At 36.2% G+C, this 21,936-nt stretch overlaps 1 protein-coding gene across 3 annotated transcripts in view; it reads left to right on the forward strand.

Moving 5' to 3' along the window:
• UGT8 (UDP glycosyltransferase 8) overlaps nt 1–21,936 on the forward strand; it is an 81,197-nt gene that overhangs the window by 54,676 nt on the left and 4,585 nt on the right. For all 3 annotated transcript variants that reach the window (XM_033215101.1, XM_033215102.1, XM_033215103.1), the window contains 3 exons: nt 11,216–11,358; nt 12,878–12,954; nt 15,547–15,766. In XM_033215101.1, the coding sequence (XP_033070992.1) occupies nt 11,216–11,358; nt 12,878–12,954; nt 15,547–15,766 (440 nt within the window). The remainder of the gene's footprint in view (nt 1–11,215; nt 11,359–12,877; nt 12,955–15,546; nt 15,767–21,936) is intronic.

Below are 21,936 nucleotides of genomic sequence, written 5' to 3' on the forward strand. Positions count from 1 at the left end.
AGAATTGGCTCTATAGAATATAATGAGATGAAAGAGTATTCTTGGCAGGTCAGCTGCTTTAGGGGAGGCTGAGGGTCATAGCAACCCCAAATATCTCTGTTTGATAACTGATGTTTATTCTAACATTGGAGTCTTTGCTGGGTCCAATTAGGATTTTTATCTTATTCTGATCTTATTGTTTATGCAGGCAAATAATAAGATTTATTTTTAAATTGGTTTTATATGAGGTAGTACATGGAAGAGTACACAGTCTAGCAATCACTGTACCATGGCTCTGCATGTTTCTGCCCAAGGCACAAAAGCTTTCCCTGAGATGACCAAGTCACTCATCCCAGGATTAATGCACCGTTGCCCCTACCCTTCTGGATCATTGACTTTGTTGCAAACGAGTTTACTTCCTGAATAGTTGTAGAAATAGATTATGAAAGGTGGGGAGTGAGATGGAGGAGAAGGGGTGATCGGTTCCTAGTTTTCTGGTCTATATAGTCACCCCATAAAAGTTAAAAGACTTCTCTTTCCTTGAACATGTATGCTGTTCATGTTCATAAGATAGAAACACTAGAGCTAGTGGATATATCCATGAGGTCATAGTCATAGGATATGACCTTATTGCATATTGTGATCTTTGCCTAGCTTTATACGTACTACATTAGGCATTTGAGAGAAGCTGACTCAAGTATACTTTGATATTGTCATTGACCTGGAAGGATCTACTTGAGTGTTTTACCCTGGAAATTATGTGAACTTGACCTGTTTTAGCCAAGTCCTGCACTTACTGTTTCTCTATACAGATGTATAATCTAGAAATGCTAACTATCAGTATTACTTTAGAAAAAGAGAAAGTTTCGTTAAGAATGGATTCTTTAGTTGCCAATGAATTTTTGACATAATTTAACTGATTATAAATGTATTTCTAATTGGTTTGGAAATGTTGGTGTGCAACCTTTAATTGCCTATCACTAAACTGTTCCTTTAGAAATTCAACTCTGAAATCAAGATAAAACTGGGCTATAATTTACAGAGATTTAATGTAAGTGCATTTTTGGAAAGTTTATTATTTATTTTCAGACTCTTTATTTCCCCAGTCTTTAGTTAGGAAATAGGGCAGAGGCAGTATTAATGTGCTGTTAATAAAGCTCATGAATCTGAAATGGACTATGAACTTCTGAGGAGGAAACCATATCTTGCTCTCTTATATTCCTGGCACCTGGTGCCTGGCACATAGAAGGTGACCAGTAAAAGTCTGTTAACTGATATTGAATTATTGATTAAATGAATATGCATGCAGGTTAAACAAGATCTGCACTGCTCTCTGTCTTTGTTGTTAATATCAGTGGACTTCAAAAGGGAATATAGCTACCAGAATTATTTTGGAAATATACTCAATAAGTATTACATTTTCTTTGTTGAAGTGTTGTTGAGGACCGTAGGTTAGTGGATTACAAGTAGGTTATTTGCTATTATTGGGCCTCAACTTTATTCTCTCTCACATTTTCTTAGAAGAGATAACTTAATGGGTTTAAAGTCACAAAGTAGGTATTCAGTTATGTTCTATTCTCCCTGATCTTTATGAGAAAAAAAAATGTTAGGGACCTCATGTGGATCTCTTAGTGCTGTTTTTCAGATCCCTTTATGACTCTTGAGAAAGAAACCAAATGAAGATGCATTAAGACATTTCAGTCCCTAGAGCTGTAAAATCTACCCTGGTGACGTTTAAGCAACCATCTATTATACCTACAGGTGAGGAATTCAGACAGAATAGCAGGAACTACTTTTCTGTGCTCTATACTGTCTGGGGAATCAGCTAGAACTCTTGAGAGCTAGAGGCTGGAATCATCCTCAGGCTTGTTCAGTCTCATGTTTGACAGTTAAGATTAGCTGTTGGCTGAGACCTTAGTTGAGCTATTAACTATAACACCTACTCTTGTCTTCATGTTGCTTTCTTTACTGATACAGCACGGTGGTTGGAAAGGAAGGGTGAGTGTTGCAAGAGAGAGAAGTAGGTGTCAAGTGTATCTTTTGTTATGAGCTAACCTAAGAAGTCACATAGGATTATTTCTTCTGTAATCAATTGAACAGAGAAGTCATGAGTCAACCAAGGCTTACCTGCCCAAGTTTATACAGTGTGGACATAGCACCTCTTGATGGGGGACATTCTGAAAGCACATGTGGGACTGGAAATACTACTTTAGCTGTTCATGGGAACATACAGTCTGCCACATAATATAATTCCTATGTCTTTTTCTATGGTTTTATAATTTTCAAGTATGACTAATAATTTATATTTGCCTACATTGTTTTTACCAAATAGACCACTTACCAATTCCCGGTATCTAGTTTTTTTGTTTGTTTGTTTTAAGTAACTTGCAGCTCATTATGTTATTCAGGTACTGAAATTGATGGAGGGAAGTTTAAATTTAAAAATAAAAATTAATCTATTATCTAGATTTTTCCACAATAAACTTTTATTTATTTAGTTTGCATCATCCAGAATCCTGGGATATTTGTTTTTGTTTGTTTTGTGTGTTTTTTCTCTAAAACAGTTTATTTGGGAATAGCAAGGGTCTGCAATGCTGGATATGCATGCTGTTGCAGACCATGGATGCATCTGAGGGGTCTGAAGTAAGGGGAAGCTTTTAGAGACAAAAGGAAGTCCACATAAGTTGTTTTGAAACAAAGGTCATTGGTTCCAGGGGCTTATTCTAGGTGGTGGCATTTGTTACTTGATGGTATACTTGTTGATAGTAAACCATGTTTCTCCTGTGGAATTGTTAAATTGAAAGCCGTATTCTTTTTATTTAATTTTTCTTTTGTAATATAACAATCCCCCAATACATTATTTTTAAAACAATACTAAGTATACAGGAAATTTGCAAACTCAGTTCAAAGTTCTTTTTCAACAGAACTATCTGACAATAAGATTTCTATATGATACTCTGTCACCCTCCAAAACATTGATATACATTTTGTGCACTTGAAGATGTTTTTCTACATAATCGCAATACAAACCATCAAAATAAGGAAATGAACAATGATATATTACTACCATCTAAGTCTTACACCTCAGTGAAATTTTGTAAGATCCCCTAATAATGTACTTAATAAGGAAAGGATCCAGTTCAGAATTATCTGTTGCCTTTATTTGCTATGTGTCTTTAGGCTCCTTCTTCTTGAACATTTATTCAGTGTTTCTTTGATTCTCATTATTGTGATGTTGTTGAAGGATATTGGCCTGTTGTATAGAATGTTCCTCAATTTGGGTTTATCATATGTTCCTCGTAATTGGATTCAGGTTATGCATCCTTACAGGAATATCACAGAAGGGATGCTATATTCTGCATATTGCATCTGATTAGCTGGTACATGATTTTGATTTGCTTCATTATTGATGATATCCACTTTGATCATTTGATTAAGGCGTTACATACAAGACTTCTTCACTGTCACATTACTAATTTTATCTTGGTAATCAGACTTGGAAGCTATATAAATATTTCTCACCAATCTCTGTGTCGTTATGGCGTAATACTGATTATCATGAAAAAAATGTTGGATGTTTTCTTTTTGCTTTTTTTTTTTTTTCTGGAAAGAATGAAGGCAGACAGATTAGCTAGCAGACTACCTTTCTTTTGTTTATGTAGGTCACATAATTTAGTAGCTAAGCTTGATTTTTAAAAGGAGACATTTCTTTAAAGTGCTCAATAGTTTAAGTTCTAGGGAAAAGACAGTGTTATGTATCCAATTAACTGAACAGCAAAATAAAGCAGTGTACTTGTTGTTTATCCTTTCAAAGATTTAGATTACTGTTAGCTTTCTTGATTTATTAAAAGAAATAAGTATTGAGCACCTACTGCATCTCACACCTAGGAGAACAAAAGTCTTGTGCATAAACTCACATGCTGCAAGAAGTGTGGTAGGTGCCCTGTTGAAAGAACAGGTCTCACAGGGGAGAACAATAGAGGAGATATTTTGTTTCGATCTTGGTAAATAATTTTGATGTGCTGGGGAAGTTTCAGGTACCCAATGGCAGGCTGCATTTGGGGGAATGAAGAGTAGATAAAATATTGGTATCTGATGAGTCTGAGGCCAGATTTCAATACTTTATCTGCTCTTCATTTTCCCATATCTACTTACTGTAGGTATGGCCTCTTTAAAAAATATAAACTCTCTGAAGACAGAACATTTTGTTTATTTATGTTTTGATATGTCCCAAGTGTCAGATATGGCACATAGCAGCTGGTCATGGCTATCAAATAATCATTTATCAAATAGTGACCCAGCAAATTAGGTGGGTTTCCGAGTCCATTCATCAGTTTTCTTTCGTAACATAAAGATTTAGATGTCATTTCTGTAGTGATTTTTTTTTTTTTTTCTGGTGAGAGTTTCACCTCCGTTTATTATTTCTGTCTTTTTTTTTTTCTATCTCATGGTTACTTTCCATATCTCCTCAGTGTCTTGCCATCATCATATCCTCAGGATGTCCCTGCTGCTTGTGTTCAGCTCCTTGAAGGTCTTAAGAACCTTGAAAATTTAGCTTTTCAAAGTCAACTCAGGGTTTCAAATTTTGCTTACTTATTTTAATTGTAACTGTACTGGCAAAATTAATCAAGCTCGCAATGAAGAAAAACCGATACTGCAGAATCTCAGTGGAAATGAATACACCCTTCTGGTTGCTTATTTCATTCTCCTGAGCTTTCACTATGTTAAAGGCATCTTTTGAGATTTAAAAAATAGAACCATTGCCTTGGCATTGATCTCTATTGCTGTTGTAGGATAATTGTAGTTTATACACTTACAGATGATCTGGGAAATCATTTGAGTTTTCTGAAAAACTGAAAACTAGATTTGATGCTACATGTAAACACTTTTTGTACTACTCATCTATGTATTTTAAACAGCTTTATTCTGAAAAATCTAAAACGTGAACAAATATAACTGAGAGAAAATATCTTGTTGCAGAATGAACTTTTTTTTCCTTTTCTCAATGTATTTATCATTTCAGTCCATGATCTGTGTATTACTTATCAGATATCATGGCCAGGGAAAAGAACAGCATAATTTTTAGTTGAGAAAGCACTTTTATATATTTAATCTCATTTAATCTCTGCAGTGTCCTTGTAAAGTATCATAAGTATTTTTAGAGATGAGGAAGCTGGCCCTCAGAGAGAATAGGTGGCATAATTAAGATCATACAGCAAACTGTGGAATTCGGGTTTGAAACAAGCCTCCTGCCAAACAAATCAGTGAAAACAATGATTGGTGCATTTTTATTTTGAATAGTGACCTTTATATTGTAAGTGCTTTTTGTTTTGTTTCGTTTAATAAGTCTTGGTTACCTATATTAGCAGTAGTCAGAAATCATATTTGATATCCCAAGATTGTTTTAAAAAGCATTTTATATCAAAATGTTCACTATCATTTTACCTACTAAATTTTGCAGAATGAAATTCTTTGCAACCCACCTGACTAAAGCAGAGCATTCTTTATATCAGAAACATTAAATGGGAAAAGAGGCCTATTGCTGTTGGTGTTGGGAATAAGAAAAGGAACTCCAACACCCACCCCCCTCATCTCCCATTATCATCTCTGTGTAGGATTCTCTCACAGTCCAGGCATTCTTTTCCTCAGAATGGATGAGACAAACAAAGGATGCAGTGTTATAGGTTTCTCCACTGTGCTGGCCCCTTCTCAAGGCTCCCATTCTTGGGGGAGAGAAAGGAGTGGGTTTGGGTTGCAGGCTGGTATCAGGAGAGATCTGGAGTGCAAACATAACAGCCTGGTGTGTCCCCACACCTCAGACCTGTTATCCTCTCTAGAGGTCTAAAAGACTCTGATGTCCTCATAATCCAGGATAGCAAGGATGGAGGTCGGCTTGCACCGTTCAACTTGTAATTATTCTTGCATTGTTTCTGAAGCTCATTTTTAAGAAGCTACTTATGATTTTCTTGCATTGGGATGTATTTTACATTGACCACAATGAGTAAAAATTTTTTATTTTTGGATAGGGGGATGAGTGTGTGTATGTGTATATATATATATATATATATTTTTTTTTTTTTTGAGGCAGAGTCTGGTTCTGTTGCCCAGGCTGGAGTGCAGTGGCTGCATCTCAGTTCACTGCAAGCTCCGCCTCCCGGGTTTACGCCATTCTCCTGCCTCAGCCTCCCGAGTAGCTGGGACTACAGGTGCGTGCCACCTCGTCTGGCTAGTTTTTTGTATTTTTTAGTAGAGACGGGGTTTCACCGTGTTAGCCAGGATGGTCTCGATCTCCTGACCTCGTGATCCGCCTGTCTCGGCCTCCCAAAGTGCTGGGATTACAGAGTATATTTTTAAGAAGGCATTACCCAATGACTGTCTTCTCTAAAAGTTTCAAGATCTTGCTTTCCACTTCTTTGAATATTTTTTCACCATCTTCTATTCTTTGATGTCCCTAATATCAAAACATTACCTGAAAATAATGAAAATTTTATACTTTGGGAGTAGTTGCTCCCCGAGTCTCACTCTGGTACATTGCTTAGCTTCTATTCTGCCCCATCTCCAGCCTCACAGAGCTAGGCTGTTTTATCGGCTTATGCTGGACAGCACCACATGGAGGGACATGGGAGGACAAAACACCCCTCACTGCTTCATTCTTCCTGTGGTCCAGTCAAGGCATTTGGTATATAATTACTCTAGGATAAGAAATCTGGCAATACTAGAAACAAATCAGTGTCTATCCAGATCGTGATCATTAAAACAAATGCAAATGCTTAACATATAGCATCTGATTATGGGAAATAGAATGTATATTAATCCATATTTCCTTATTATGCTAACTTTTCCCATAAAAGACTTCAAACAGATGACTTAATCCTACAAGAAGATAAAATGATTATTTTTATTGTGAGGTTGTCTTTTCAAAAACATAGACTTTATAGCTAAGTATAGGTAGACATCTGTTACTCAAGTTGCATAGGAATGGAATTATTCATTCTAATGTAGCGAGGAGAGCGCCTATGAGTGTTGCTAATTTCCGGTTCAGTATTTGGTCCCTTATTGTGATCATTTTCTTTTCAATTTGAAAATGTCACTTCTTCCCCTTGGTGTAGGTTCCCCTATACCCATATAGGTAGTGGGGTTTGGGCACGTAAGCAGGTTGAGCCCAGACATCGCTCCTTTCCTGTCCTGCCATCTAGTGGAGAAATGTGCATGCAGTGCTGGCCTACTGTAAAAGACAATGCAATTTCTAAATTCCTGTATTGAGTGAAATGGAAAGCTTATTCTGTACCTTACACACAAATATTCATAACTTACTTAAGAAGTAGTAGTACTGGTAGTAAATGACCATTGATGAGTTACCAAAAAAGATGAGTCCTTAAAAACTATACTAAGTATAAGAGTAACTAACAGAATCCCCAAAATGAAAAGTAATAAAGTCTAACATTCCAAATATAAAACTGTAAAATAAAATTCTTGGCACTGGCACAGAGATGGATAGATCATTGGAACAGAAGAGAATTCAGAAACAGACTGTGAGGGTGGCATTTCAAACAATTGAGATGATGAGATATTAAATAACTAATGTTGAGAAGACTGGCTAACAATTTGGTTAAAAATAAAGATGGATGTCATTGTTATTCTTTCCTTCAAAATAAATACTCATTGTTTAAAAGATTAAAACATTAAAGAAGTTATACTGTAAAATTATGAAAAGAAAATATGAACCATTTAAAAGATAATTTTGAAGTGGAAAAGGCTTGCTAATAACAGTAAACCCAGAGGCCATTTAAGAAAAGACATTTATGCTTCCAGCAAACAAACAAAAACAGTTACAAGAAAATTACAAAACAATAATACTTAAAGGGTAAATTCTAGGTTCTATTCTTTAAAATGAATTAAATATTAATGAAATATTACATATCAACAGAGCACTATATAGACAATATGAAAACAATTTGAATTTGTTTCTCTGATTAGTCATGTGAAACAAAGGTTCTTTTAATGTTTATACCATTTAGTTTTCTTCTGTGAATTGGGTGCTTTCTGGTTTTCTGGTGTTTGTGGTTTTATTCCCCCTATTTTATTTTAGTATTAGTCCCTTATTATGTGTATTGTAAATATTTCTGTCAGTCTATTAATTATTTTGTTGATTTTTAAAATGTCTTTTTAAAATTATAAATCAATTTAACTTACAATTCTCTTTGACTGCTACTAGAGGAGAGATAGAATCTTGTATTTTTTTCTTCAATCGATAGCTGATTGTCTCTGTCATCATGTTCTATTGTCCCCATTTATTCAGGTTTCCTTCCTTCTTTGTCCTTTAGTCAAGTTTTCATGTTTTCTTCATGTATATTTGGTATATTTCTGTTAGATTTATTCTTAGGTCTTTATGGATTTTGTTGCTGTTATAAAAGAATTATTTAGTCCAGTTTTAAAATTTGGTATTTGACCAGGAGCAGAAGTTATTTGACCAGGAACAGAAGTACTTTTACTTCTAAAAATGTTACATTTCTGGAGTTAGGATTTATGTGTGTGTGTGTGTGTGTGTGTGTATGTGTGTGTTGAACACATTTACCATGAAGTTTGTTTTCTAAGAGCTGTTATTAAATAAATTTGCCTTTTGTAACTGGGTCTTAAGTTCCAAAAAAGCCTGTATTTTTATATATGGCTAAGATATCCTGAGGGCCTCCCAACCCACCAGAAGATATCAGTATACTTTTCCGTGAAGTTCCAATTTCAAAGTTTTGCCGTGAGCAGCAAATTTAAAATCGCTTCCACGTCTGGCTCTTGCATCTGTTCATGACTCCAGAATCACCTGCTTGTCAACTGAATCCAAAACCCAACCCCTTCAATGTTCTCATAAAGCATTCATCACACCAAATGTTCTGTGAATTTAGGCTGAAGATTAGAAATCATGAGGAGGGGTTACATTGAGGGACAGTAAGGCATCCACTTGCTCACTGTCTCTGTTCTGGCCTTTTTCCTCCAACTCAGGAAATAGGAATTTGCATGTCACCTTGGTTCCCACTCTTCCTTCTAAGCCAAGTGGAATATTATCTTCTAAAAGTACTGAGTTTTTTTTTCCTGAAGGAAACATGATGAACATGAATTTTCCTACTCCTTTACATATCAGTAAAGGCTTATATTTGGTACTTACGTACACCATATGTATTCATATGATTTTACTGTTTTATATTGATTTTATTTTGATTTATATTGATTTATATTGATTTTAAGTACATCTAACTTAGGACTGTATATAAAATTTTAAATCATTCTGCTCTTGTTTATTACTTTCAATCTTTGGATAACACTGTTAAATTTTCAGCATCTTACATATTCTCGGTAAATGTAACAGAATATAAAAGTTTTAATTCAAAATTGATATAGTCTGTATTTCTTTTATATACATATGTTCTTTGACTTACAGTGGGGTTCTGTCCGGATATCATAAGTTGAAAATACTTTAAGTCAAAATGTGCTTAATACACCTAACATACTGACGTCATAGCCTAGCCTACGTTAAACGTGCTCAGGACACTTCCATTAGCCTACATTTGGACAAAATCATCTGCCAAGACAGTACACAGTTGTGTGTTGGCCACTCACCCTCATGATTGCATTACTAAGTGCTACAGCTCACTGTCACTGTTCAGGCGTATGACCAGCCTTGGAAAATATCAAAATTCAAAATTTGAAGTACAGTCTCTACTGAAGGAGTATAGCTTTCACAGCATCATAAAGTTGAAAAATCACAAGTCAAGGATTATCTGTATTTATAAACAGAGCTTCCTGGAAAATATGATGTTTTGGTAAGATTTTCTTCCCTACCAAATAATTGTAGACTATTTTACTCATTCAGTAGCTAGAAGGATGTACCTCCTTTCTGTCATCACTCTCGGTCATGCAGTGACACTATTCACTAATTTTTGGGGGACATAAAATGTGATCAGTCACTTGCTGAGTACAATAGAGAATATAAATTTCTTTAGGTGATAAAATGAATAGAAGAGGGAAAGGAAGGAAAACTTAGGCTTAATGTTCCATTAAATAATTAATTAAGCTGTGCAGTGATGCCATTGTGACGATGCTTTTTTTGAGACAGAATCTCACTCTGTCACCCAGGCTGGAGTGCAGTGGCACAATCTTGGCTCACTGCAAGCTCCACCTCCCTGGTTCTCCTGCCTTAGCCTCCTGAGTAGCTGGGACTACAGGTGCCTGCCACCACTCCCAGCTATTTTTATTTTTTTTTTGTATTTTTTGTATTTTTAGTAGAGATGGGGTTTCACCATGTTAGCCAGGATTGTCTCCATCTCCTGACCTCGTGATGCGCCTGTCTTTGCCTCCCAAAGTGCTGGGATTACAGGCGTGAGCCACCGCGCCTGGCCGTGATGATACTTCTTATTGTGCAGTACTCCTTAGCTACAAATCAGGTTATGCTACAAAGTGCGAAATGCAGAAGCATGGCTGACACAACCATGGCAATAGCTGATTCTTCCTGAGTGAGAGACCTGCAGAGTCTATGATATATAACTGTGGCAGCTCACTCTGCACATTATGAACACAGAATGGGTCAGGCTTCTGCTTTCGTGACTTCATTATGGCATAGGACTCATCAATGGACAGCAAGTGTATCATTCTTACAATGGAGTTAATGTGTTCCTCAATGTGCCCTGGCTCTATTAGTTTTCCTATGGGAAACTGAAGCTGGGTGTCTTTGGCAAGGATTTATTCAAAGGGATGACATCATGAAAAACAAGCTTGTGCCTATACAATAAAATGAAGTAAGGGTGGTATTTCTTAAAATGAACTGATTTGATTTTCAATGCAAATCAGTCATACTGGCAAAAATTTGTAAATGATGCATTAACAAATTTTTGCCAGTATGATTGATTTTTCATATGTTTAATCCACATCTTTTGCTTGTGTCTGCATACAGATTATTTTCTGACCATGTATCATCATTTCCAATTTTTGCCCTTTTTCTGAGATTTTAAACCTTTAGCTACTTATTTTTTAAGTTATTTTTGTTGTAGTTTATATGTCCTCATTTCGGTTAGCATTATCAGATGAAATGTAAACAAAAGCAGTTATTTAGAAGAAAATATATCCTTTACTTTCTAATTGTTTAAGAACATTACTTTAAAAGTTTCTTTTTTTTAACTGGGCTGTTAATAACACCAATTACAAACTAGATTGATCTTTGTAAAACTTACTGCCATGTTTTGATTTACAGGATCTCCAAAGATGGGTAAATGGTGCTAATGAACATGGCTTTGTCTTGGTGTCTTTTGGAGCTGGTGTCAAGTATCTCTCAGAAGACATTGCTAACAAACTGGCAGGAGCTCTGGGGAGATTGCCTCAAAAAGTGATTTGGAGGTAAGGTAATAATGTAGATTGTTTCTTTGTTATTGACATTCGTTATCTCTTTGTTTAGCCCACAGGTCCCAGTAAAGCACAGCACATTGTTTCCCTGGCAAGATTAGCAAGATGCCCTTGACTTTCATTTTGTTTCTTAGCGTATTGAAATTTAGGAATTAATTCATAAGGCTCTATGATGGATAAAGAAACCTCTGACCTATAGGACAGAAAGAGAATATTATTCAGAATGACTTTTCCTTGTGTCAGATGAATATTTATGTTTCCCTCAGAGTTCCACCCTCATTTACTCTTTTATTATTTATTATGATTTTAAAAGTTAGTTTTAATTGCATGCCTTTTTATATACTCCTTCAAATCAGTTTTGCAATGAGGAAGAAAATGATGGATTAACAAATATCTAAAATACCATGGACTCTTTTTGGCTCCCACTTTGTCTCCTTTACATATATTTTTGATTTATTTTATTTAACAAACCTGGCCTTTAAAAACACAATCATTTACCATTTAACACAGTTTAAGACAGAACCGTAGATTGACCATAGCTTCTTTTGGAAGGCATTGCCAACACATGACTGTCTTTGGAATTTCCAACCCAATGTTGAAAACTCAGACATGAACACTTTATTTAGCATGTATTTATTGAGCACATACTACCACTGTTGAACTCTAGGGATACAACATTGGTCCCATAGTTACTACCATGAGTAGAAGAAAGTGCCCCTTAAGCCATTGCAATTAGGCTTTTAGTAATAGAGATTTTCCCTTTATAACAAATGAGTAAGGATTAGCTCCCCCTGCTGAGCTATGCAATAACATTTATTTTATTCTAACTATTCAGGACTTTTCCCTTCAGATTCTGGTCCCATTGGGTTTCCTCTATTAGGCTTAACCCCAGAAAGTACTTCTGCTTCATTTAGGACAGTTTATGTCTACTCCGTTCAGACTCTTTTGTCACTCTCTTAGTTGTTAAGCATATTTATGTTTTATCTTTTAAATATCAGGCAGAAAACACCGTAATTATGTGCTTTGCATCACAAAACTTTTATTTCTGGTGAAGCTAAAGAAGAGAACTTTCTGATTTCTTTCAACACTTGTGCCTTCCCTCAGGCTTGGGGTGTTAAGGATTAGGGATATGGACTGCCATAGCAGTGGCAGCCCTCCCTGCCCCTTCTTGTTCCAGCTTCTGACTGTTTGTGGAGAATGACTTCTAGTGTAGGTTTATTTGTTTGTTTGTTTGTTTTTTTTAATCCTATCTCTGTATGTGTATAGGTGTGAGGAGCCAATGGAAAATAGATCTCTATGTAAGCAAATTATTTCATGTTTTTCCTCCATCCAGTGAAAGTTTTTTAAAAGAAACTTAATCAAATATTTGTTGTTACCAAAGCATGGTTTCATTCTTAAGAATATCAACAAAAGATCATCGAACATTTATTTTAAATCTCATACTTTAATCAGAGAGCACATACTATGAGTAAGGTTTGATTTTAAAAGATTAATTTTCTGGTGTACATTTTAGGTTTTCAGGACCCAAACCAAAGAATCTAGGAAACAACACTAAACTCATAGAATGGTTACCACAGAATGACCTGCTTGGTGAGTAAATGATTTGTGGTTACTTACTTGGCTGTTAGGTTTTAATTACATAAATGTGATTTTTTTTTTTTTTTTTTTGCTTGAGAGGTTCATACGGTACGTGTGTAGTAAATGTTAGAGTTTTATGTTTTTTATCCAGTATTTCAAGTCTTAAATTTGAGGTCAAAATTTTAAGTCTTTATTTATTGGAAAAGAGTGTGTAAAATGTAAACATTTGGACATCTATATTAAAATTTTTAGACCAGTCTCCAATTGTAATTATCTGGAAATTATGTACTTAATAAACTATATAAATTAGTAGTGAATAAGATTGTGCTTAATTAGAGTAATCAGGTGAAAGTACAACAGTTAAAACAATAAGAATGTAGATTTGGGTTACAGATTTATTACAGATGGTCTGAGAACCAAGAGAAATTAGAAGTTATTCATTTGTCTGAAACCAAAAAGAAGCAGAAGACGAGAGGAACAGTCAATTTATTTTAACTTTAATTAGATTCTCTGCTCTGTTTAGTCCTAAATCACTGGGTAGTTTTGAAGAACTTTGTATTATTTAATCTTGGGGATTCTGATTCTCAAAATTAAAAGAGTGATTATTATATGCATGTCTTTTAAGTGTGTTTGAATCTAGATAATTTAACTCTATGTTCAATAAGCACAGATAATAATAATGCAAATTTTTATTCATTAAATTTTTAGAAAAAGTTAATGCCGTAGTATCCTTGAATATATTATTGATTACAAAAATTATAAAAATGGGATTGATTTTGACAATATTGACCACCATTTTTTCCATAATACACCTAATGTTATGTAAAAGTGGCTTTGATTTTAACTTATACTTTTAAGACATTGAAACTATATTTTAATACAGCTATAGTGATTCTCCTAAAAAGCAGCAAATTAAATTGTATAACTAAAAACCAGTAAAGAATTTTATTTATGTATGTAATTTCTTTTCATTTAGCTTATTATAATACTATTCTATATATGCTAAAACTGAAGAAAAAAGAATACAAGGCAATTTACTTTTCTTGATATTTGTATTTTTTTATTTTTAAGTCTTTAATGGCTTTACTATTATGACTTAGATTCCTTAGACGATAGGAAAGAAGCAGGAAATTTAAATAAGATAACCTGGCTATCAACTACCTCAGTGCAACAGTGTGACATTGTTATGTATGAACATCTAAACTTTTATTGTGTGTGGGTTTTATGTTTGTTAATTTTTTTTTTCTTTTTCTTTTTTTTTTTTTTTGACCATGAGGCTCTACTACAAGGTCCATGCCTGAGCACCCTCCTCAAGTCCATAGCCGCTCTAGGCTTCTCAATGTCAGCTCTCTGACATTTTCAAGATTAGTATCTTTTTTAACAATAGGTACGATCCTTGTAAGTCCTCTAATAGCTTCTAACTATGATCAAAAGATTCTTCCAAGATGAGAAGTAGGAACTAAATCAATGTCTTTTCCCTCCCCTCGTAGCCAGCTCTTCCTCTTTAGACAGCAGATCGGCTTTATTTTTTACTGTTGGGCTTGGTGGTTGGTTTTGTTCAAAGACAGGGGTTTTTGCTAAAAATAAAGATTGAAATCCACTTCTAGGGCAGATCCTTTAGTTGGACCTAGGGGTCAGAGAAGCCACCTGTGGGTAAGGGCTATAGACACTGACTAACCAATTCCACTGGACTTCAGGATGGAAGAGCTCCGGGAGCACCATTGAGACCATGGTTCCCACACACAGTAATTTTGTACCTGGCACATGTATATTTTAAAAGATCGACATTTCAGCTAGGTATAATTTCTTTCTGGCCAATAACATATATCCTAGGTACAATGTTTTTTGTTTTGTTTTGTTTTGTTTTTACAACTCTTATGCCAAACTTTTGATCTCTTTTATGGAAATGTAGGCCATTTACTAGGAGAACAAATCTAAGTTTTGAACTTCCACATTAATTTTGACAAATTATCTCTTTTATTCCTATAACAACTAGATGTTATGTGATGTCTCATGTCTTAGAAACGATTATAAATGTTTATATCTACATGTGTGAGCACATAAATGTAAAATTAAACCCTAAAATTGTGAAATACTAGTGCTGATAGAACTTGAATGTTGTAAATAGTGATTATAACATTTCTTTCTGGAGAAGTACACAAACTCTTCATTGACTTCTGGAATCCAATCCTTCTTTATATTTGTTTAAAAAAGTGTTTTTAACTTTAACATTGATAAACATTTGAGTAGCCAGAAAGTAGAGGTCTATTTTTTCACTCTGGTATTTGGCATTTCTTGCTTTCATTGGCTTCCTAATAATTATTGGCCATTTAAATATGTTAGTCATGCAGTGTTTGTGTTAAAAATAGTAACGTACATTTCAACTACCTAAAAATGGCTTTTAATTGATGTATCAAAATCTGACAATTATGTATATAACAAATATTTTAATTGGTGTAGAACAGGAATCAGTGAAATTACGCTTTAGGTATCCTTTATCTGAAATGCATGTTTACTGTGGTGTCAGTTTTAATACACTTCTGGGAAAATCTCTTCTGTAGAGTAATACTGTTGTAAGTTGTTTTCTTTTTCATCTTTCTTCAGGGCATTCAAAGATTAAAGCCTTCCTGAGCCATGGTGGCTTGAACAGTATTTTTGAAACTATGTATCATGGTGTGCCTGTAGTGGGAATTCCACTCTTTGGAGACCATTATGATACTATGACTAGAGTACAGGCAAAAGGAATGGGAATATTACTAGAATGGAAGACAGTTACTGAAAAAGAGCTGTATGAAGCATTGGTGAAGGTTATCAATAATCCCAGGTAAGGTTTTGAGAGGTGACAACGTGCTAGCAGCCCTCACTCGCTCTGGGCACCTCTTGGGCCTCGGTGTCTACTCTGGCTGAAGCACTCTAGGAGCCCTTCAGCCCTCTGCTGTGCTGTGGGGGACCCTCTCTGGGGCTGGCCAAGGCAGGAGCGGACTCCCTCTGCTCGCGGGGAGGTGTGGAGGAAGAGGCGCCCACGGGAGCCTGAGCTGCACATGGCTGCTCCCGGGGCGGACCCCAGGCTGCGCAGCCAGGCCTGCTGGGCTTGATCCGGAGATGAGCTCCCTCTGGGCTGCCGGAGTACCCGCAACGTCCCGCAGCAAGTGCCAGTGAGAAGTCAAGCCGTCTGGGCTTCTGGGTCAGGTGGGGACTTAGGAGAACTTTCCTGTCTAGCTAAAGGATTGTAAACGCACCAGTCAGCACTCTGTCTACCTAAGGTTTTTAAATGCATCAATCAGCACCCTGTTGAAACGGACCAATCAGCTCTCTGTAAAGTCGACCAATCAACAGGATGTGGGTGGAATCAGCTAAGGGAATAAAAGCAGGCTGCCCAAGCCAACTGCAACAACCAGCTTGGGTCCCCTTGCTATCTGTGTAAGGTCTGTTCTTTAGCTCTTCACACTAAATCTTGCTGCTGCTCACTCTTTGGGTCCGCGCCACGTTTATGAGCTGTAACACTCACCGGGAAGGTCTGCAGCTTCCCTCCTGAAGCCAGCGAGACCACGAACACACAGGGAGGGAGGAACAGCTCTGGACAAGAGGAAAGAACAACTCCGGACACGCCACCTTTGTGAACTTTTAACACTCGCCGCAAAGGTCTGCAGCTTCACTCCTGAGGCCAGGGAGACCACGAACCCACCAGAAGGAATGAACAACTCCAGACGTGCCGCCTTTAATAGCTGTAACAGCCAGAAGGTCTGCAGCTTACTCCTGAAGTCAGCGAGACCACAAATCCACCAGAAGGAAGAAACTCTGGACACATCTGAACATCCAAAGGAACAAACTTTGGACACACCATGTTTAAGAACTGTAACACTCACAGCGAGAGTCCATGGCTTCTTTCTTGAAGTCAGCGAGACCAAGAACCCACCAATTTCAGACACAGTTTCAGTTAACATTAAAGCTGATGAATGTACACACCACAGTATATTGTCAGTAGCCAATTACTTTCAATAAATTGTCAATAAATTATGAAGTTATGGAAATATCCTTTAGATTCCTGTGATAATGCTTTATGCATGTTTTCTACAATTTAGAAAATAAAAACAGCAGTCATTTGACCCGCCATGTTGACACCAGATAATATTCTACCAGGATCTTCCAAACTGAGGGAGAAACTGCAATGTGAACAATCTTTGGATATCTACATTGTGTCAAATGTTATGTGCTTATTTCATTTTCATATTTATGACAGCTGTATATCACAGTTTTTATTATCCACATTGTATAGGCAAGGCACTTGATATTCAGAGAACTTAAGTTATTTGGCTTACAACAGCAATCATAGTCGAAATTAGAAGCCAGGACTGTCTGATTACCAAGACAGTGCTCTTTGTACTGCATGGTAAGCCTGGTGTTGCTGGGTTTCCCTAGCACTGAGTATTAAAGAAATACGGAGATTTATTTACACAGGTGAATGATGAAGCAGAATTTTTATTTTGCTTTTTAAATTCTTGATAGGTCCTGAGTTAAGTTAGTTCACAAATGAGTCTCAAAGGGTGAATAATTGGCCTATGTAGTTTTAAAACAAAGTAGCAGTTTTCTTCATTTGTAGACATGATGTTTATCTTGCATTTCCGATAGCATTAAAGATTAGAAGAGTATAAGCTTTTTCTTTTTATGCCCAGGGGATATGGCTTAACATTGGCTTGAGAGACACTGCCACATTCTAAGGAACAACCAATAATAAGAAAAATTATTTCATGTAAAAGGATTATGCTTGCATATAAAATGCCGAATTCAACTGAAGTTCGTTATACGGTCTTTTATGTGAGCTCAGAGGTGACCTTCATGCTCTGGACTCTTAAAGGATCCAGTGTCGGATACAGCTCTGCCATGGGAAGCAATATGTTCCATAACTAGGGTTGCCTAAGTAGATCCCTTCTTCTGTTATCTATAGTTTTTCTTTAAAGGTGTGCTTTTTAAAACATGATGTTCTTTCATGTGTATATATATATGCACACACATATACATCATATATGTATCATATGTATGTGTGTACGTATGTGTGTATATATATGCAGCCTTTCAGGAAAGTTTGTAAAATATAGCTCTAAGTAGAATTATGGGGAAGCAGTTGCAGAACTGCTGAGATTGGGTCGGATAAAAAGGAAAGCGCAAAAATCTAGGTTATTCACAGGTAGTGAGTCCAGCTGTGTTTTGTGAGGCATGAACCAAGCTGAATCAGAGCAAGAACAGGTTACGATCTTAGGTCACATGGCAATTCCAGCTATAGAATATTGAAGAGATGTAAGTGCTTGATTTAAGCATTATTCTATGCCATGAATAAATTTATATCATTCCCAAAAGTATGCATACCAGATGAGTTAATCACATGTAACTTGAAAACCTTAAATATTTAACTGAAAGGATTTTGTACATAGAAAGATGTCTTAGTCAATGTAAAAATGCCAGTGATTTGTGTAGCATGTCCTTTGCTAAAAGTCATTATATAACCTGAAGTCATTTGTCTTTGTTTCAAATGTGATAATATTCCACATTTAACAGGTGATAATTATTGAAAATATTAATTTGCTTCACTAATACTGTGTCCGAGATATTCTAGTTTAAACCAAGTAACTAATACTGAAAAAGAAGATTCCTTTTATGAAGCCAGCATTATCCTGATACCACAACTGGAAAGACACAACAACAACAACAACAACAACAACAGCAAAAAGAAAACTTCAGGCCAATATCTCTGATGAACATCAATGTGAAAATCTTCAATAAAATCCTGGCAAACTGAATCCAACAGCACGAAGCGGGCGGATCATGAGGTCAGGAGATCGAGACCATCCTGGCTAACACGGTGAAACCCCCGTCTCTACTAAAAATACAAAAAATTAACTGGGTGTGGTGGCGGGCACCTGTAGTCCCAGCTACTCAAGAGGCTGAGTCAGGAGAATGGCGTCAACCTGGGAGGCAGAGCTTGCAGTGAGCTGAGATTGCGCCACTGCACTCCAGCCTGGGCAACAGAGCAAGACTCCGTCTTCAAAAAAAAAAAAGCTTATCCACTGTGATCAAGTTGCCTTCATCCCTGGGATGCAAGGCTGGTTCAACATATATAAATCTATAAAGGTAATCTATCACATAACCAGAACCAAAGACAAAAAACCACATGATTATCTCAATAGACACAGAAAAGCCTTTGATAAAATTCAGTACCCCTTCATGTAAAAAACTCTTAATAAACTAGGTATTGATGGAACATATCTCAAAATAATAAGAGGTATTTATGACAGATCTACAGCCAACATCATACTGAATGGACAAAAGCTGGAAGCATTCCCTTTGGAAACCAGCACAAGAAAAAGATGCTCTCTGTCACCACTCCTATTCAACATAGTCTTGGAAATTCTGGCCAGGGCAATCAGGCAAGAGAAAGAAATAAGGAGGATTCAAATAGGAAGAGAGGAAGTCAAATTGTCTCTATTTGCAGATGACATGATTTTATATTTAGAAAATCCCATCGTCTCAGCCCCAAAATTTATTGAACTGAAAGGAACTTCAGCAAAGTCTTAGGATACAAAATCCCTGTGCAAAAATCACAAGCATTCCTTTACACCAGCAATAGGCAAGCAGAGAGCCAAATCATGAATGAACTCCCATTCAGCAATCACTACAAATAGAATAAAATACCTAGGAATACAACTATCCAGGGATGTGAAAGACCTCTTCAAGGAGAACTACAAACCACTGCTCAAGGAAATAAGAGAGGAAACAAACAGATTGAAAACATTCCATCCTCATGAATAGGAAAAATGAATATTGTGAAAATGGCTACACTGCCCAAAGTAATTTATAGATTCAATACTATTCCCATCAAACTGCCATTTACATTATTTACAGAATTAGAAAAAACTTTTACATTTCATATGGAATCAAAGAAGACCCCATATAGTCAAGAAAATCCTAAGCAAAAACAACCAAAAAAAAAACCCCAAACAAAACAAAACAAAGCTGGAGGCATTACGCTACCTGACTTCAAACTATACTACAAAGTTGCAGTAACTAAAATAGCATGGTACTGGTACTGAAACAGATATATAGACCAATGGAGCAGAACAGAGACCTCAAAAACTCCACCACACATCTACAACCATCTAATCTTCTACAAACCTGCCAAAAACAAGCAATGGGGAAAGGATCTCCGATTCAGTAAATGGTGCTGAGAAAACTGGCTAGCCATATGCAGAAAACTGAAACTGGACCCCTTCCTTACATCTTATACAAAAAATAACTCAAGATGGATTAAAGACTTAAATGTAAAACCCAAAATCATAAAAACCCTAGAAGACAACTTAAGCAATACCATTCAGGACATAGGCATAGGCAAAGACTTCATGACTAAAACACCAAAAGCAATGGCAACAAAAGCCCAAATTGACAAATGGGATTTCATTAAACTAAAGCTTCTGTACAGCAAAAGAAACTGTCATCAGCGTGAACAGGCAACCTACAGAATGGGAGAAAATTTTTGCAATGTACCCATCTGACAAAGGTCTAATATCCAGAATTTACGAGGAACTTAAACATATTTACAAGAAGACAACCCCATCAAAAAATGGGCAAAGGATATGAACAGAGACTTCTCAAAAGAAGACACTTATGTGGCCAACAAACATGTAAAAAAGCTCAACATCACTGATCATCAGAGAAATGCAAATCAAAACCACAATGAGATACCATCTCATGCCCAGTCAGAATGGTGATTATTAAAAAGTCAGGAAACAATAGGTGCTGGTGAGGCTGCAGAGAAATAGGAACGCTTTACACTGTTGGTGGGAATATAAATTAGTTTAACCATATGGGAGACAGTATGACAATTCCTCAGGGATCTAGAACCAGAAATACCATTTGACCCAGCAATCCCAGTACTGGGTATATACTGAAAGGAATATAAATCATTCAATTATAAAGACACAAGCACACGTGTGTTTATTGCAGTCCAATTATAATAGCAAAGACATAGAACCAACCCAAATGCCCATCAATGATAGACTGGATAAAGAAAATGTGGTACATATACACCATGGAATACTATACAGCATTAAGAAGGAAAGAGGTAGTGTCCTTTCCAGGGACATGGATGAAGCTGGAAGTCATCCTCAGTACATAACACAGGAACAGAAAACCAAATACTGTATGTTCTCACTCGTAAGTGGGAGTTGAACAATAAGAACATATGGACACAGAGAGGGGGAAGAACACACCAGGACCTGTTGGGGGTGGAGGGTGAGGGGAGGGAACTTAGTGGATGGGTCAGTAGGTGCAGCAAACCACCATGGCACATGTATACCTATGTAACAAACCTGCACATTCTGCACATATATTCTATTTTCTTTTTTTAGAAGAAATAACGACAACAACAAAAACCCCAAAAAGTATTCCTTTTTAAAAAATTCACAACTTAAGTAAAATTACACATCTTACATCTCTGCTTCCTAATGCTTTGGATTCATTTAATAAAAGCCTATCGCTTTTTTGTTCATTTGTTTGGGAGGATTATTTTGAGTCTGAAGCTTTTATTATTACGAAATAAATTAGAGAGAAAGATGGAGAGTTGATGATTATTAACTTAGCACATATCCAACCTGTGGTCAACTTTTAATAGAAAATATTTATACTTTTGTAAAATTTAATGTACATGTGAGCTCTTTACAAGGTAATTGTTTTATTAAAAGGGGCTTTATCTAAGAGATCCCTTGGAATAACTTAGAGCTGTCTGGAGTGACCATTTTAATGACACCAATTTGTTTTTGCAATATTCATATACTTACTGGAAGGATTTTGAGTTGTAAAATAAACTGTGTTCATAGGACAATGCCAATACACTAAATTTGAGGCCAGTTTCAGCATGGAAAATACCTGCCCCTCAAAAATTTATCTGTGAATTCTCCAGTATTCCTTTCCAGTTGATCCATGGACCTCCTCTAAACAGAATAG

This window comes from Trachypithecus francoisi, unplaced genomic scaffold (genome assembly GCF_009764315.1).
Source record: "Trachypithecus francoisi isolate TF-2019V2 unplaced genomic scaffold, Tfra_2.0 Lachesis_group1, whole genome shotgun sequence".
Classification (NCBI taxonomy): Eukaryota; Metazoa; Chordata; class Mammalia; order Primates; family Cercopithecidae; genus Trachypithecus; species Trachypithecus francoisi.